This window comes from Oikopleura dioica, chromosome 2, assembly GCF_907165135.1.
Source record: "Oikopleura dioica chromosome 2, OKI2018_I68_1.0, whole genome shotgun sequence".
Classification (NCBI taxonomy): Eukaryota; Metazoa; Chordata; class Appendicularia; order Copelata; family Oikopleuridae; genus Oikopleura; species Oikopleura dioica.
Genome location: NC_137292.1, coordinates 14,268,698 through 14,286,843, shown reverse-complemented (window position 1 = coordinate 14,286,843; position 18,146 = coordinate 14,268,698). Strand labels below are relative to the sequence as shown.

The 18,146-nt window shown below is 44.0% G+C and overlaps 3 protein-coding genes across 3 annotated transcripts; all 3 read right to left on the bottom strand.

Annotated features, from left to right (window-relative positions):
- Nucleotides 1-2,541: 2,541 nt before the first annotated feature.
- On the bottom strand, nt 2,542-4,877 carry LOC145697295 (sorting nexin-2-like). The gene is made up of 9 exons (XM_081774481.1): nt 4,726-4,877; nt 4,283-4,681; nt 4,090-4,240; nt 3,877-4,015; nt 3,600-3,836; nt 3,447-3,557; nt 3,345-3,399; nt 3,022-3,119; nt 2,542-2,906 (listed from the first exon to the last, which is right to left on the bottom strand). Exons 1-9 carry the CDS (start codon nt 4,868-4,870, stop codon nt 2,799-2,801), a joined length of 1,443 nt encoding a protein of 480 aa, XP_081630607.1. The 5' UTR covers nt 4,871-4,877; the 3' UTR covers nt 2,542-2,798.
- A 76-nt stretch (nt 4,878-4,953) lies between these two features.
- Nucleotides 4,954-8,399, bottom strand: LOC145700776 (uncharacterized). Its single transcript, XM_081778102.1, has 13 exons — nt 8,269-8,399; nt 8,044-8,220; nt 7,888-7,964; nt 7,660-7,721; nt 7,280-7,615; nt 7,049-7,231; nt 6,733-6,812; nt 6,495-6,680; nt 6,213-6,454; nt 6,032-6,170; nt 5,684-5,765; nt 5,259-5,382; nt 4,954-5,211 (listed from the first exon to the last, which is right to left on the bottom strand). The coding sequence occupies exons 2-13, from the start codon at nt 8,176-8,178 to the stop codon at nt 5,154-5,156; spliced, it is 1,704 nt and encodes a 567-aa protein (XP_081634228.1). The 5' UTR covers nt 8,179-8,220; nt 8,269-8,399; the 3' UTR covers nt 4,954-5,153.
- An 856-nt stretch (nt 8,400-9,255) lies between these two features.
- Nucleotides 9,256-18,104, bottom strand: LOC145700773 (CCR4-NOT transcription complex subunit 1-like). Its single transcript, XM_081778099.1, has 22 exons — nt 17,973-18,104; nt 17,562-17,675; nt 17,441-17,516; nt 17,324-17,391; nt 17,155-17,280; nt 17,034-17,108; nt 16,916-16,989; nt 16,572-16,869; nt 14,528-16,376; nt 12,023-14,254; nt 11,615-11,980; nt 11,284-11,569; nt 11,089-11,237; nt 10,822-11,043; nt 10,672-10,778; nt 10,473-10,623; nt 10,240-10,427; nt 9,990-10,199; nt 9,888-9,944; nt 9,684-9,841; nt 9,523-9,643; nt 9,256-9,479 (listed from the first exon to the last, which is right to left on the bottom strand). The coding sequence occupies exons 1-22, from the start codon at nt 18,042-18,044 to the stop codon at nt 9,393-9,395; spliced, it is 7,086 nt and encodes a 2,361-aa protein (XP_081634225.1). The 5' UTR covers nt 18,045-18,104; the 3' UTR covers nt 9,256-9,392.
- Nucleotides 18,105-18,146: the final 42 nt, after the last annotated feature.

Sequence of the window (18,146 nt, the reverse complement as noted above, 5' to 3'; positions counted from 1 at the left end):
GACCGGTAATAACCTTAGTCTCCCCTCGAGCCTCCGTTCAGCATTTGTCTATAAAACCTGAGCCAGGATGAGGTGCTTCCATAAAAGCCGCGTAGCCTCGCTGCTTTTATGAAAGCACTTTTGTATTCCTTACTCAGTTTTCTAGACTGGTTTCCGAGCCCGGGTTCGAACTTTTACGCTCAGAGAAAGAACTGACTGTTCTTCTTGTATTGGCTGCTAATTGATAATTAAAATCATTGAATGAATAAATTACATGTTTATGCATACACAAGTCAATACTGACCAAGTCCAAGCGGCTTTTTTGCTGGTGTTATCTATGGACAAGTCCAAATGTAAAATCGAAACGAAGGACTCTTGATTTCAAACCCTCAAATTAACATGTCCAAGGACGGACTAGTTAGATAAGGGTGTCTTAGATTCAACCAAGCAGAAGATAACCTGAAAGTGACAAGACTTGGCTGAAGTCAGAATAGATAGAGGGTAAGTTCGTTCAATAGCCTTTCTTGGTGAGTACAGGACTGGTCTGTCCGAAACTCAATTTTCTTTATTAGAAAGTCTTCGATAAGAAAATTGTTTCTTATCGAACATTTGTTACTAAGAATGAGGATATCCTCTTGAATTGAAATGGCCTTTGATATTTCTTTAGTTATCTTATTGATATGCGTAATTGCAGGGGAAATGAAATGTGCACTCGAGAGGAAAGTGTGAGCGCCAATAATTCCACCAGTAATTTATTGTCTATTTGGCCAGCAGTTGTTGGATCGTTGTTAGAGGTCGGGATCGTAACTGGGGGCAGCGGGAGTAGTGGCGTTGTGGTGTCACTGGAGCTGCAGGTCTCTGCAAATTTGTACTGCGCATTGGCACCGGCCTGGACAAATTGAGCCACATTTAGGATTGATAAATAATCCGCCTTCACGACTCTACTTGCTCATTATATGGGCTCGGAAACATGTCTAGAAAACCTGAGTCAGGGTCTGAAACAGATTAAATGAGAAGCTGCGTAGGGCTCTGCCGACCCTAACTCAGATTTTCTACACAGATCGCCGAGCCTAGACTCTTATGCGGTGCTTTATAATCGATTTGGAATACAATTTTAGTTGTAGTACGTTTTGATAGTAGTTGTAGTAAGATGCTGCTGAAAAAGAAAATCACGTAGCTTCTGGGTTCGATTTATTTTATGTCTATTTCGAAAGAATTAAGCAATTGAAAAGTAGATTTATACACGCTAGATAAGTGCTTGTAGTGAATTTACTACTGCGGCAAGCAAATATTATCGTTATTCTGAGTGAATAATGATTTTAAAGAAATATAGAGGCTTTACTATAAACTTGACAACTTTACAGCAGTTTATGTAAAGGTCTGTAATCTTATTGAATTTTTCCACATGAGAGCACTTTCAAACATAAATATATCAAGTTTTAGTTATAAATAAATCGATAATATAAGTAACAATTTAATTGTTATAATTTCAAAGAAGTTTGATTACCAAGAAGTGTTTGGGCAAGTCGTAAAATGGAAGGTACCCGGCGCCATTTGAATGTAATGCCAAAAACAAACATGAAAATAGAAAAAGAGCAATTGCAGATACACATTTTCAATTTCTAGCTTTGAGCGATTGATAACGGTATCAGTGTCAAAGTTGGTGGAACACTACAAGTCGCCGCCACTGGTGCCAACACCGACCGGCATCAGGAGCACTTTTTTTGGTCGGCGTCCAATAAATTCAGGAGAGAGCCTATCCCGCGCCGGGTTGATCGCGCGCTACCCCGCGCTCTCCTTTTTTTCCAGCGGAGGACTCCACCTGCCGGCCTTCATCCCTTTTCTTACTAGACGCACCTGACCGGAAACACTAGCCCAGGCGCGTGACAATTAGAATTGCGCCTGTTTATCAGGAATTTTAGATGCATCGTGCTATCCACATGACTTTCAGATTGCCATATGAATAAATACAGTAAAACCTTAATTAGAAACTACAACCAAAAATTGCCCTGCTCGATTCATTTTTTTTGGATATTGTGCCCTGCAGCGGAGCTTCCGCATTTTCTTATCATTACCATAAACAATTTTATACAGCACTTTTTCTGAAAATTTGCGCCCTTAGCCTTGGAACTCAGAGATATAAAGAAGACCCTCCAAACTGGGCTCGGCAACCTGTGTTAAAAACCTGTGTCAGGGGCTGAAGGATCTTTAATGAAAAGATCAATCAGGCCCTGACTCAGGTTTTCTACACAGGTTTCCGAGCCCAGCCTCCAAAGGGACTTTTTCATATCATTGTTTGTTTGATGAATAATAAGTTTATTGCACCTTAGATTAACTTTTGAACTAGTGTAAATTGGGCGAAGAACTAATTGTTAATAATAGTATAGTAGGAATATTTTATATCGATGAACTGGAAGCAGTTATTTTCTGTATAAGAAGAAAGTAGGACTTGAAAGTTTGAAAACTTGAAAAATTGAATTGAAATAAAAAAAAATGCGCCTATTAACAATTGTTACAATCGTAGCTAAGGCTTGTTGTTTCGTTTTTGAATTGATAGAATAGCAGTGTTGATAAATTTATTTCCGTAATATCAAAATAATAATGTTGGTCTATTTACAGAAGAAAATAAAAGTACGAGTTTGGTCATTTTTACAGTGAACTTGATTATGATGTTAGATACTTTTTTCGTTAAATATTTTGAGAAAAAATATTGAGTTTTTAGGAAGGGATGATGAGTGAAAAGAAGGGTTTTTAAGGATTGGCATTTTGATTTTTAATTTTAACGAAGGGGACGAAAGGAGAGGCCGGAGGAGCTAGAATTATTTGACATTCTGGGTCTTCGGCAGGTATTTTTCCCACATTGCGACGACTTTCTTTTCTGCCTCGAGCATGTGCTTCATCCATTTGAGAATGAACATCTTTGTTTCCTGAAAAGCGCGATTGAGGTTTCCGCATGTTGTGGACCACGGATCGAAATTTATAGTCAATAATTATTACGAGTGTTGAAACAAATCCAACAGGAAAGCTGTGCATTTTACTTACCGCTACACGCTGCGTTTCCCACGTATTTATTTCCTTCTTCGCCACGGCGCTCATGTCTTCAAAGCCCTTTTTCGCCGTTGCTGCTTTTGTTTCCCACTCTTTATTTAATCGTTAGTCAAAACGATTAATTATTTTTATTCAATTTTGAATGTATATTATTATGAATCTATTGTCTTTAACTCTGGCCCAGTAACCTGTGAATAAAACCTGAGTCAGGGTCCTAAAAGAACCCGATTGAGGTTCTTCCGGATTCCTGACTCAGGTTTTTACACAGGTTTTTGAGCACTATATTAAATTTAAATGCTCTAATCAAGCTTGTCTACCTTTAATTTCGAGCTCTGCGCCGGGGATCTTCTCCGTCCTGCCAGTAGCTTGGAGCTGAATTAAGAACTTGTTTGAGAACGAACGCAAATCCGTTGGATTACCCTTGTGACCGCGTCGCGCTTCTTCATGAGACCCTGCTCAGACGATTGCCAATTTTGCCACATTTTCTGGCGCGCTTCGAGGATATTTTTAATTCCATCGAGGCCGCGTACCTAAGTTCGGCGTAAAACACCAAAAATAGAAAAAGTAATGACCTGGTCGGAGAGAAGCTCGCTAAAGTCGTAGAGGTCTTTGTCCGACAAGTCGGTGTAGATTTCTCCCAGGTTTTCGTAGATCGTTCCTACATTTGCGAGCCTCCTTGAAAGGTCTTGTTTGTCTTCTGCATTGGCGAGCATGTTGCTAGCTCGAGCAAGGTTGCCTGATGACAGGCCAAGCTCGCGCCTGTGAACCGACAGATTGCCGGAAGCCATCGACAATCGCTTCAGCTGCGCCTGCAAAAGTGTTTGACAACGATAACAAGTAAGGGGGTACCTGAAGGTTTTCAACGGAAGCAGATCGATCTTCGAACCAAGAGTCAGTTTCTGGCATCTTCTGAGTGACCTGCTTTGTAATCACATTCTCGACTTTTCCGACAAGACGGAGCATTCCAGCGGCACTCAAAGCCCGAGTGCTAGAAGCAAAATTATAGAAACAAGGATTTAAAAAAGGAAACTTCTATTTTAACAGGCATTTTTATTTGTTTACCTAGTTGATGGCGCGATGGTATCCTGAGTGAGGAATCCCTGGAAGTCGATATCTCTCGTCAGCGCTGCGTGTTTGGCGATGTTGTTGATCCATCGTTGGAGCTGCTGCTGCCTGCGCTGGACAAACATGTCGTCTTCATTTCCGATTTTCACTAGAATAGCTTTAGCAACAAATTTTCAGCAAGAAAATGAACCTTTAGTGAATGAGGAGATCGATTTCTCAGGCGCTGGGAAGATGAAGTATCCCTTGTGTTGATATCGCCCAGCTAGCTTTTCATACAAGCCGAGAAAGTCGGAAAATCTTCTGTTAACTTCAAACACTTTTCCTCCCCAGCCACTTCGGCTCGTCTCAGTTTTGACGGTAAAAACGATGAAGGCGCCAATTCCATCGCCCGCTTTTCGAGGATCGCTGATGATGATCTTGATGTCGTTGACGGTGCCGGACGGGGCGCTGGCGACACCGTTCGAGGGTTGAATCGTTGGGGCGGGAGCTTTGGCTGGAGACTCGTCGGCGAAAAGGTCGATGGATTGTTTGGGAGGGGATTTTGGCACTGGGGCGGCGGGGGTTACTGCGGAGGGGACGGGGGTCACCACTTAAAAAGTAAAATAGCCTCCTAACTGGTTCTGAACGGCTTACCTGGGACAGGGACAGGAACGGGTGCAGAGGCTGCCTCTTGGGTAGAAACAGCCGAGGCAAAGACATCAGAAGACTCGGTCGAGCTAGCAGCGGGTTGAACCTTATTCGGGTCACCGAAAACATCACCACCTAATAAATCCGCCATTCTATCTGTTTCTAAGAAAACATAAAATACCGGTAGAACTTTTTTTTTTGTAAAAAGAAAAATATAGAATAGAATTGGTGTAAAATGCGCAAGCAAGAAATAAATAAACAGAAAACAAGAAAATAAGAAAGAAGCTTGAGATTTCGGGACATTTTTGAGGTTTTAGAGAATAAAACATAAAAAAATAACAAAACAAACACGAAACGGATTTACTCATGACAAAAATTTGACTGAACAAAATTTGAAACTGAAAAATGGAAAATGAAATTTGCAATTTGATGATTCATAGCCGATGAATCGAAATCGTATTGTCCGAGTATACAACTGTAGCACGATCATTACTAAAAGTCGATTATTTTTACCTTGAGAAAATAAATAAGAGAGGTACCTTAATCGAATTGGAAGTTGAGAAACAAGCGGGCCACTTTCAGGCACACGGTTGGGCACAAGCTTGTCCAGACTTTCGCATTCTTTGCAGACTTCCTGCGGGTCGCTTCGGCTCACTTCCAACACTAGAAAAATGATAGGTTCTCTTCAAAAAACGGTCTTTCACAGGTTCATTTTCATAGGTTCGTTTTTCAGAAAAAAATGGGCTGGGCCAATTTTTCCGAACATTCGGCTCTTACAATGCGGCGATCCTGAGTTCACACTTTCCTTCAAACAATTTCAATCTAAACAAGAAATCCGCCATGCCAAACAAGCGAATACTTTTGTCACTTCGAAACCGAAAGTAATTATTTGGCGGTCTACACTGATTCTATATGAAAAATGACAAATGGCCTCATTAAAAATATTGCTGTTTTTAAGTCTTACCTTTGATATCGCACAAGGAGCCGGACTCGATGGATGCTATAAGAACTGTTTGGAAGGCGATAGTTTCTTCTGTATCGATAGCCTAAAAAGAAAATTATTAAAAAAATCTTTGGAGAAGCCGTCGTAAAACAGGATTTTGGAGATCAGTGCTATAATTGCTTCTTTTTAAACCAAAATTCTATTTTTTCCTATAAAAAATTCCAACAATGATGTATAAGGTGCCTCAGTGCTGGTTGATGTCAGAGTCTGATAATGATTTCAGATTATTTCTGATTATTAAAACAAAGGATGGCCAAATTTGAATTATCATAAGAATTTTCCCAATAACACATTTGTCAATTTACGTACCCAAATGCTCTCTTCATACTCGATGACGATTAAAATCTTTGGCCAGCAGCAATCTGCTGCTAAAATTCTCGAGTCATGCTTTTCCCAGTACAGTAGGGCGTCAGCATTTAGCTCTAGTAGTAACGTTCCGTCAGCCAAGCTAAAAACGGTTGTTTTTCTTTTGGAAGACAAACTTGCTAACCTCACTCTTAGAAGTCTTCCTGCATGAGAGATTTCACAGAAATGCGAAACAAGCTCGTTGATGGTGTAGAAGCGAGAAGTGGAGAGGGATGAGCGGTACTGTCGGTAAGACCTGGGCTTGATTCGCGGAGAGACGGCCCGCGTTACGTAACCGGTCTTGCACTTGATTTGTACCGTCTCAGAGTCGATGGGTGAAACTACACTAGTCGGTTTATCCTTCAACGTGCTGAAATCGTGACACTCCTAGCACCGATCAATACTTTTTACTTTCCACTCTACTCACCTCTTTCCTTCTCAAGGGACCGCCTTGCGTACAAACTGGATGCCAAATGGACAAGCTGGCTTTCTCGTTGTTCAGGAATTCCAGCAAGCTTCCTTGTCCAAACTCCTTGTCGAGCAATGAAGCCTTTGATTTGCTTTTTTCGTCGCGGATTACGAGAGAAATTACGCCTTTTTCTTGATGAATGGACTAAAGAAACATTTTTATCAGAAGGGCTGATCAAGAGAGAATCGGTAGTTACCGGTATGAGACTGTTTTCTCGCTCGATGACGACGAGGATTTCGTTCTTTTGATTGTGGAATAGACGGACAGGCTCGTCATCTGAATTTGAAATACTCAAAACGAATCGACTTTTTCAGAAATCTCGCCTGAGTCATAATCGTAATCGAGCTCATTCAAGGCAATCGGATAAAGAAACTGTCCAGTAGAAATGGAGAAAACGTTGAGAAGGGAAACTCTCTCCGCGACGTCGCTTGATGACGTCGAATTTCCATCTGTATCATTCAATCCTTCCCAAAATTAGCAAATGAAGGAGAAAATCATTAATTTTGTCTGGCATTTGTTAACTTTTCCTGAGTCAGAGACAGACAGCGTCTCGAAATATTTAGTAAGCCGCCTACTTTGCGTCTCGATCGTCACGACGAAATTGTCGGTGACGCAGAATGATACGAAGCCAGTGGAAGATGTCTGGAGCAGGATTGAGTTCATTGTTTCTACATTTTGGAGCACCAGCTCTTTTCCTTTATAAAAACGTAAAAAGAAGCAACATGAAGGTTTTCAAAGAGTACCTCTTCTGAGCGGAACCCAAGGCCACGCATAAGGACAAGTGATCAAGTACGACCCCGGCAACGGATGAAGAAGCTTATAAGACGGCTTTTCATTTCTCGTAAAGCAATACTCGTCAATCGCCTCGTTCAGCAAGTGAAGACGGGAGATGAAGGAAAGCGGCGACCAGCAGGATGCTTCGGAGATATCACCAGCAAGCATTCGAAGAAGGGATTCGTAGATCAAGTAAACTGCTACTCCGAGCTTTTTCAACTGCTCATTTCGAAGGGTTTCTTTATCGCTGAAGATTGCCATGCGAACGATTTTTTGGCAAATTTCTTCTGGCAACACATCTCCGCCTGATCATAATTTAAAAGTTTGGCAACAAAGTGAACTAAACTACCTATTATTGAAAGACATTCGCGTGATTGATCTGCAAAAATTTCCGCCGCCAACTTGAGAGCTCTTGAAGCAAGATAAGTCCAAATAACAGAAAGCAATAAAATACATTCTTTTCGAAGTGATTTGAATGGTAAATGAAGGAGGATAATTTTTCATGCCATGAAAAGTTTCAATTTGAAATTTTTTCACGAGAACATTTTTGTTTGGTAATTGTGACTGTGATTGTTACCGGCGACACGAATCCAAGTAATCAGGACTATGGACACGCGACAGGGCTCGGTGTGCGATTATCGATGATGCCCAGCTCTAAATCGTTTGACTAGCTTCTTCTGCGATTCTTTCAATTTTTGGGGAAAAAGTCTTGATAGCCTGAGCGATTGCTCACCTGACATTGAGGGGAATGATCAAATCGCGAGTTCCAAGGCGAGTTGTGCTTTCGATTTCGTTTGTCTTTCATTCTGCAAAGGTAGCACTTCCTACTTCGGCTGTTTATGCATGCGGAAAGGACACAGTCGATCATTTGGTTGTCACCAACACTGAAATCCGCGAACTGCTCGCAAATCTACCAATTCCAAATGAATAAATCAACGACCAACGTTGGGTTACTAACTTTCAGTAGCTCAATTCCAACTTTGCTCTCATTGCGACTCCTCCAGAGTTGAACGCACCTGCTCGAGGAAGCCGCCAGCTGGACGAAGGTGGAAGCCGGTGCCGCATCAATTTGTTTAGCTGTAAGTGCCTGCTCTGTTGACAGGGTGGTAAGAAATCATTCTAACTAGACCTCAATTTTCGACAATTATTCATTTAAAAAGTCATCGAATATTCTTACTTGACACGATATAGAATAAAACTGAGTTTGCTAGCCAAAGGGAATTTTCTTTCGTTAAAAAAACAACACTGGAACCTTGGCTGAAATTAAGACACAAGGAAAACTGATATTCAGAGAGGAAGTTTCCCTCATAGCATTTCCATCATCATTCTTTCAAATGAAAAATGCTTACAGTCGACTGCCAGAATTATGACTGCTACAATTTGGTCCGTTTTCGTAAATGGTCCGACTCCAGAGAAATTACGTTTTATCTTTCTCTTGATGCAATTTATTTTAAACTTTTCGCTATAGAAATAACCACCCTGCCCTGCTAAAATGCCGATGCCTTTCAAATGTGAGATCTCTCGCTCCTCATTACCGAGTAACTCTCGGAAGCCCATCCGAGTCCGGCTAAACTGACATGTAAAGAGGAGACAATTTTACAAGGTGCGCGTTTTTTATGTTTTTTGATTCATGTATTGAGTTGTGCGGGCAGTGCACCGCAGGTGAACTTCAAATGGACATGTAGAGAACAGTAGAGAGAAAGAAAATTTGTGGCAGATATCAGTGTAGAGATTTAAGGGCAGTTTGGTAATCGCAAAGGTACAGAGAGGGACGATTTCTGTACATAACTACTACCACCACGGCGCCTGGGAGTTGGTTTTTGAAAAGAAAGCAATAATTGCGGAAAATGCACTTTACACCTCGATTAAGCAAAAAAGGCTTGAGCTTGAAGCAGTAGTTACTATTTTTATATGTTGTATATTTACTTAATAAATGACTATTGAATTGAAAAATAAATTTATAAATTTGTTCTAGGTGGGGTTTTTTCACATTTAGGTAACGAAAAAGGGGCGAAATATATTTATAGAAAAGGGGAAGTTGATCTTTCATTCAGAAAGTCGAACTCTGGCAGGATGATTCTCTTAAGCTTCCGAAAGTGGCGGGGCTTTTTGGTAGGCAACACCCTGGCGGAGAGCTTTTTCGTAGAAAAGTTCCAGTTGCTTTCGAATCTGAATTTATCAGGTCAAAAAAGGCTAATATTCTTCGCCTTACGTTTGGATGAGAGTTGACAAACTCGGCCTCCCAGAAGTCCTTTCTCTTCATCATCAAAAGGCACGTGACAAGCGTACCCCACGGATGAGGGGCCTGTAGCAGCACTCGCTCAAGCATAACACTAAATTGAATTAGACGACTATCAAGCTGATTGATCTTACCGAGATATCTGCTCGCGAACGGTAGCGCCAGACTCAGCGAAAAGATGGAGAATAACTTCCATAAAGTACCATGTATGAACGTTGGGGTATCGAAGCTGGTTAGCGATCGCGTTCAGGAACATGTATCGACCTTCGGTGTCCAAGCTGACTGCGAGGCTCTAGAATATTGCTTTAGATCCCAAGCCAAACGAATTGATGCAATACCTGGTAGATATCCATGAATGAGTTGTGGGCAACAGTGTCCGGATTTGGCGCTTGTTGCTAAAGAAGAACATTGATAGTCAGTTTTAATGCAATTTATTGTACCTTTCCGAGTATTTGAGCGATCGCTTGCTCACCAACAAAGATGACAACGGCGTTGATGACCAGGGTGTTCCACTTGGTGCCAGTTGTTCTTTGGTCTTCCTTGGTCTTCATCAGGTAGTTGACGAGATCAAGAGTGAGGAACTCGGTGTTTTGGCGGTCCTTGAGATAGCTCTCGAGTTTCTGCTTGAAGTCGTCTGGTTTGATCGAGTTCTAAGGAAATTAAGAAGGGCCTTTTGATTTTCTTACGAACCTCGTATTTCGTAAGAATTGATGGAGCTCGGTACATGTCTCCCATGAGCTTGAGCTTCTCGTGAACATCATTATCCAAGATAAGCTTCTGAGTATTGTACTGCGGATCATCAGCAATATGTTTGGGATACGCCGATAAGATAAGGTTCCTAAGCTGGATGCAGTTTGGCGGCACAATATCACAGAAAGCTGAACAAGTTTGGGTCAATTACAGAAGTAATTCTACGATCTTACCGTAATGATAAGAAAGAAGGAACTGTGGATAATCATGGAAGAGCACCAAGAGGAGGCGGAGCATGCCGTCGTAGAGCTGCTTGAAGGCGGGGCTCATCGTGCTTGGATTTCTAAGATGAGGCGCCATGAACTTGATCATGTCAGACAGAAGCTAAAGAAGCGGTTGAATAGAAGAGTCATTAAGAGTTTTTGGTATTACCTGGGCGTACATGGGCCATCCCTTCTTCTCTGGCGTGTGGCTCATCATTCTGCTGACATATGTTCGGTATCCGATGAGCTCGATCCAAGCGAAAACGAAACCAGGCGCTAATGGTAAAGTATAGAGCTGGTAATCGGGTTCACTTTTTACCTTTCGCTGGTCGAAGGTGATGGTAAGCTTGGGTGAAGGCTTGAAGAGTGTGCCAGTTGATAGAGACAAGAACTTCCTCAGGAGCACAGAGCTCGTAGAAGAGCATGATGAAAATACGCTGGAAGGGCATCTGATCAAAGTCCTTTCCACGCTGCTGCTGATGCTCGAGGCAAACACCGATAACAATTCCAAGAACCTGGTTCAACAAATTAACTTTCGTGCCTGAACGAAAAAATCAAAGCCGGAACAAGGGAAGCGCAGTGTTACCAGGGTTAGTTGTATCGCCGGAATGCTTGATAAGAAGGCAAACGAGCCTAACAAATGCATCAATTTGTTGATAGACATTGAGTCGCATTTTCATATCGTCGAGGTTAGAGGGGACATCAACACAAATTTCTGTACAGCAGCGGATAAATCTATAAAAATATCGGATTAGAAAAGCTTTTTAATGGCAAGACGTACCTTTTGATGCACTCGTCGGTCTTCAAAATGTGCGCTTCGTTGAGAATCGCAACATAAGCCGAGAAGCCTCTGGTCGAGTCTCGGCCGGCATCTCTTCCTGAGAAAATTTTGACCCACTGTTCCAGCAGTTGTCGAGCAGTATTATTTTTGAATTCAGCGCCTGCTTGGCGAAGGTCTTTCTTGGCTTCGGACATGCCAGATTGCATCATTTGTTGGGCAGTATTGCCGTTGGACATTTGGATTTTGAAGCGAGTGTTTTCAGCGTCGAGATATCTCGTTTTGAACTCTTGAAAAGAGTGATTAAAAATGGCCTTTGAAAATAAGTCTTTACCGTGAACTTTAGAACGAGTTTCTTCAGAAAGGGAGTTGAACGGGTGGCTGTTGAAGTTATTAACGATGATTGGAATCGTTTCCGCGAATTCCTGAACTAGCTCGTCGCCCTTGTTCGGCCCAGTTTGGGCTGGATTGGCCAGTAGTGATACCCACAAGTCTATGCAAAATTGAATGATTCGGTCCAAATACTGTCTTGGCGAAAGGGCTCCAAGCTTGAACATCGTGGCGTGCTGATCAAGGGTACATTTGGCGACTTGAATAATAGAGTGTTGAAGAAACTTGTCGTATTGGTCAGGTAGGACGATTTTGTTTAATAAAAGAAGCTTCATTTCTTCGGTGTATCGAGGGTCAAGGTAAAATGGATCTAAAAAGTGTTGAATAAACAGAACTCGTGTACTCCTTTTACCGATAATTCCAGTCGTTTGGGAAGAAGAAGCCTGAATATCCATGGAGTAAAGAACTCTGTTAGCGAACCAGTTGGGAGAGACTTCTTGGTCGAAGCTTGATTGCATTTCCCTAAGACAGAGCGCAAATAGCGAAGCAAAACTCTTCCAGTATCTATCCTCGTCACTGCCCGCATGGGGATCATGTGACTTTCGGAACGCAACGATGAAACAATAATGAAGATTTTTGATGAATTTCGTAGTCGACTCTAAGTCTCTCGTGGTAGCGGCAGTTTGAAGACCATCGGTGAGGGTTTGGAGCACTTGCATCATTCCGCGAATGTCGGCAGCCGGGATCGCAACGTCCTGACGCGGGATTTCGGCCATTTTGCTTTTGAAAGTTTCAAAATGCTTCTTGTATAAAGGCACAAGATTGCTGCTGAGCCAGGCTTGACTCGTTGGTCCTGAAGGATTCAGCTGCGGTTGAGCTGGCTGTCGCTGGTTGATCGACATCGGCGGGCTGGGGATAAAGCCTGGAACGTTGACGGCGAATTCTTCATACACACGAAGTTGCTCTTGCTTAACGCCTTGAGGAGTGAGACGGATCTGCTCGGGCATAACGGCGAGGTGATACTGTCGAATGTTCGACAAACTCTGGACAAATTGCCGCTCTAGGCCTGGATCAGTACGACATCGTTGACGCGTTCGGATTTCAGGCAAAAGTCGTTGTTCTACTTTTCTTATAGCTTGGTGCGAGGTGCGTTTTTGAATGAAACAGATAAACAGCTCGATGTTGTCCTCAACGAGGATCTTTGCGTTTTCATTGATGATTTCATCTGGCGTCGAGACAAGCTTCTGCTTGATCAGCTCCTGTAGTCTGTCTTGGATGTTACGGGCGAAGCCGATTTCTTTATTCGCAAGCGAGTTCATAGACATACCAGCAGCCAGGTATCTGCTCAAGTAATTCGCGCACGAGGACATCAAGTGATCATCGATTTCAAGAGCAAAGTCCTTCTTGATAAGAGCCTCAGTAGCAATGGCAGCGATTTGCGAATTCCTGTCGATTTGACGTTCGATAAGATCACACAAGGGCTGTTGCTCGAGGAAACACTGCGAGAACGCTTTGGCGAGAAGGAAGAGCTTGACTTGTTGAGAGCCGCCGAGAGCCTGGACGATTGGCAAGTTTTCTCTGACCTTGAGGTAAGGAAGAAGAGTGTTCATATCGTCTGTCGACACGTCAATCTTGTCGTAATAGAACTGTGGCGTGTAAGATGGCAAAGGAGGCTGCTCCATTGATGTTTGCGAGGGCATTCGCTGCGGCTGGGGAGGATGGATGTTACCCATGCTGCTAGGGATACTGCGTGGATCGACAGGGGTCGTAGCAATCGGAACCTGGAGACCAGCGTCTTTGTTCACGCTCAACTGAGACTTGTAACGAGGAGACATGATTGTCTCCATCATTTCTTTGCTCTGGAGGACGCTTTCGTGCGCTAGTATTTCAAAGTGCTCCATCGACAATTTCTGCTCTTTCAACAACAGCTCGACCTCGAATTTGACCATTTCCATGGCATCAGGGTCCTTGCAGAGCTCGATAAGGGTGCACATGACACCTCGGGTCCAAGCGTTACCGGTGGCGATGAGTTTCGGCTCTTGACGATGCTCTTGGACGGTTTCGACGCGAAGGGCGAAGACTTCCGACTTTTTCGTCGATTCAATCACTTTGGCGACGAAAGGGACGACAAACTTGAGCTCGACATTTGAGTTTGGACTTCCTCGACGTTTTCGAAGGTGAGCTTCGAGCAGAAGTAGCTTGAAGTCGATCTCATCGGCAATAATGGGACGGTTTCTTTCGATGGTTATTAGGCCTAAGAAGCGACCCATGTATTTCAGTCGTTTTCTTGAGTCCATGTCTCCGGATTGCTTCTCCTGTTGAAGCAAAGCCTTGATTCCGGCAACTAAATCAGTTCGAACAGTCTGCGTGAACGGAGGATCGATAGCAGTCTTTTCCGAAAGCGCTTCGGTGAGCTCGGCATAGAGTCCAAGGAAATTCTCCTCCTTGAGGATTCGCTCCTTGATCATATAAGTTCCAAACCATCTGTAGAAGCCTGGATTATCGTCGAGCAGACGACGCACCTCATTCGCCTTTTCTTTGACATTGTTTGGGCTCATGTTGTTGATGATAAACTTGATCTTGTCGGACACATCGTTGGGTGGATGGCGCACATCTGCCAAGGCAGCGCATTCCTTCATAAAATATTAAATTTTCCGTGATTTAAAAAAACTGTTGCGCGCGTTCTATTTTTTGACTGTAAATCTGGGAGTGTTCAGCGGGGGCTGGGCTAAAGGGGATACGATTTCGATCATCGACTCGACTCGGAGGACCGACGGCGTGGGCGGGCGCGGCCAATTACGGACTCAAAATAGAAGGTGCGCGAAAACTAACTTACGAACCGGTCGGTTAAAACTTAAGGATAGCGTAACAATTGTTTCATAATGGATTACTGACCTTGATTCTTGCGATCATAGACGGCGGCGTGATGCGTTTTCCCCGCCATTAGCAAATATTTCACGGACGACGCGGGCACAGAACTGCTGATAAATCGCTTTCTTGGCAAGCATCTCCTGTGCATTGCTCGATTTGAGGATGAAAATCTGAAGTGCAGTTTCACCAAAGAGCAGCATCTTGTCATTTCCTTTGAGGCCTTCTTTTAGCGCGTGATAAACATGATCCAAGAATTGCTTGAGGTCTCGCGCATCGTCCAAGATCTCGTCGGAGAGAATCTTTCCCCAAACTTTCGCGATGCATTCGACTTTATCCGTCGGGAACTGCGAGTAGTGTCGAAATTCTTTGATCAGCTGGCTGAGGATCATTTTGAATTCTTTTTGCTGATTCGGGTTCGTCTTCATTTGTTGGATCTGTCCAACGAGGTACTCTTCGGTGATCTTTCCGCTGAATAATTCGCGATAGAGGTTGTCCACAGATCTCATCAAAGGATCCATGACTTCTGCTTCTTCTTCAGGCATTTGCATTGGTCGCTGCATCGGGTTCGCAAGAGGCTGGCCGAGATTCGGAGCTGGTTGAAAGTTGAATCCTGCGTTGCTAACTGGCGGCTTTGGCATTCCAGGAAGAGCGCCAAAACTTGCTGGTGTCATCAAGCCCGTTGGATCTTGTGGTAATCCTTGAATGAAGCTCAAACCGGGAACTGACGAGGGTGGCACTCCAGAAACATTGGGTCGATTGAGATGAGGCAGTCCGATGTTCATTTCAGCTGGGTTGTAGCCGCCGATGTTGGGAGGCGAGGTCTGACCCATTACGCGAAGATTGGCTTCAGAGAAGGGCACACTTGGCGAAATCATTCTCGGCTCCATGCCCTGCGAGACGCCGGGTGGCTTGCTGCTCATTGAGCTCAGTTGCGAAAGAAATTCGCGAATGATTTCGATTTCTTTCGGCTGCTCCATTGGCGACATCGTATGCGCGCTGACCATGAGTCGGTATTGATTGAGCTCGCGCAGGAAGGTTACGTTTGAGGAGTAGTCCTCGAGCCACTTTTTGAAGTTCAGGTAATTATGCCGCGATGCTTGAATGGCGAGTTTAATGGCAAAGGCGAAATCGGCTTCGGACTGGACTTTGAGCAGAACCTGGAGCGCTTTGATCTCCTTGGCAATGTCGCAGACGCGTATTAGTGCCGCATCACTTTGGTTCTCCCGGTAGTACTTCTTGAGCGAGTGCACGAGAAGGTCTCTAATCTGAGGAACCTGCTCGCAGTTGGTCCAGATGAAAGTGATAATGGAGAGAGAATTCGGGTGTTGATTAACGACGTATTTATCCAGCAAGAGCTCGAGCAAATCCCGCCGCAGCGCAGACCAATGCACCTGGGCTTGCGCAAGAGCGAGGACGATCACATCTGGGCAGTAGTTGATTCCGTCGTGGATCAGTTCCTTGACGCGTTCTCGTACACTCGCGTCGTCGCCAAGGTTGAGCAGTGCCTGCATCAGATCAATGCTCTGCCAGCACTTGACTTTTGGATCATTGGCGTCTGGAAGGGTCTTCAGCGCAGATAGCTGCGCCTTGTTGCATTCGTAGATTCCGAAGGGGATAATATCTGGTGATAAGAGAGCTTGCTTGAGGAAGGAGAACTGGCCTTCGCGGTTGTTCCATCGCTGAAGAATGCGATCTACTGGAAAGGGTATCTTGTCATAAGGCACACTTTTGTCCCGTAAGTGCAGCCCGTACTTGATACAGCTCACCAGTAGATTGAGCGCGGGTTCGTTGTCAACTTTGAAACCAGGGAAGTCGAAGGACTGGACGACATCGTGCCAGTTGAAGTGGGGATCGCTTTGGTAGACGGCCTCCGCGAGAACTTCGGGATTCCAGCCCTAGATTTGAGAAATTGAGTTAAAAAGTTGAGAGATTTTACGGTCAGGAATAAACAGCCATTGGTACGTTCATTGTGCGCAACCGGTAAGTAGCCTGCTGCTTCACACGGTAATTAAAGTCCTCCTTCCGTGGTCAAGGAAGGGTTAGAATTAATACCGGACGGTAAAGGCCGTAAAAATCTTATGGTTATTTACCTTTGGGATGTCATTGGCAGAAAAGTCCCTTTCCAAGAAACTGGAGGTAATTGCAGGCTCAGAAGTTAGTCCAACAACAGTCTTTCCCATCACAAAAAGGGTCTTTGCGATTGCCGAGGGCGAGATCTTGTCGCCTTCCTTCGTCCATACTTTGGAGAGAACCTTCTTGCAATCGGCGACTGTCGATGTGGAGCCATAACCGACTTCACGGAACAGATCAGGAAGTTGATTTGCGTCCATTGGCTGGATGAGCTTCAGGAGATCGTCGGTTTCGTCTTGTTCGGTTTTGTATTGTTCGCTTGAAAAGATTTAACTAACATCGGTTTTTTAAGTGGGCGACTTACAAGTTGGGAATGAGAGGTCGATAGATAGTCGGAACAAAGGTGAATTGATTCACCAGGTGCTGGTAGAACTTGTCCTAAAGAGCAGTTGCACACGTGAGAAGAAGCAATTTTTTCTCACCTTTGTTTCTTCGTCGACTACTGATGGATTATTCCAAAGATATAGCAGTAATCCGTGTACGATGAGATCTAGGCCCTAGGATAAACGATTTTAGGGGCTTTATCAACTGTACGAATATTACTTGGAGGTTGTCTGTGGCACAAACGTCTTCCAAGACTTGCGGGAGAGTTTTTTGAATGAACTCTATTCCAGCGGCTCGTACTTCGGGCGATTTCGCTTTCGTGAGGCTTAGCGCAAGGGCAAGACTCTAGAATCAATAGCTAGATTTTCGTTGTCTGAGAGACACGCACCTGAGCGGATGATAGGCCTAGACCGTCGGTGATGAGCGGGAGTAGGTCTTTCGCAGCAGTTTGGTCCGCTGAAAAAGGGATGAGTGTGGATAAGAGGTTCTCTAGGTGGGGAAGTACCTGCGGTGACGAAAGCAGCGCGGCCGGACTCTGAGCTTAATAGCGATGCAAGTTCAGAGAGGACTGCTGGCTCGACCTAAAAACAAATAGACTTTGAGCCGACCGGTGGCTGCTATCTTACCGGGTGAGCAGACTTCTCCTGGAACTGGAGAAGAACTTTGAGCAAATGAACGGTCGCCTCCTGCCCTAACGATCTACAGAGTGAGCGTATCTCTTCTTCTAGTCTTTGTGGACTCTGAACATCTTTGTCAAAAGCTGCTTTCTCTGAGGCCTGTTTGTCTTTTTTTTCAATTTTTCAAAATTTTTCCTCGTAAGTTGGCGGCGACGGGGAAATCGCTGCCGCTGATTGCTCTTTTTGGTCTCGGTGGGCATTTTTTCTCTGTCACCCAAAAAGAGTGAAACCAACAACTCTCGAAAAGAGCCGGCCGCGGGGGTCTTCTAGAGAGATCCCGGACGCAAGTTCAGTTGAGCGGTGGGTATTTTTAAGATTTGCAATTCAACATGTGACCTGTTCTAGTGATTCTTTGCGTACCTTTTTCTGATGTTTACTTTCGACGAACTTTTTCAACTGGAAAAGATTCAAACTGAAACAGTCCAAGTTCATCCTAGCATCATAGGATGATTCTAGTGCTCTCTGAACGCAACAATTTAACTCATCTGAGGCCGCTCATCCAAACTTTCGGTCATTGAAAGTGAAAATCTATAT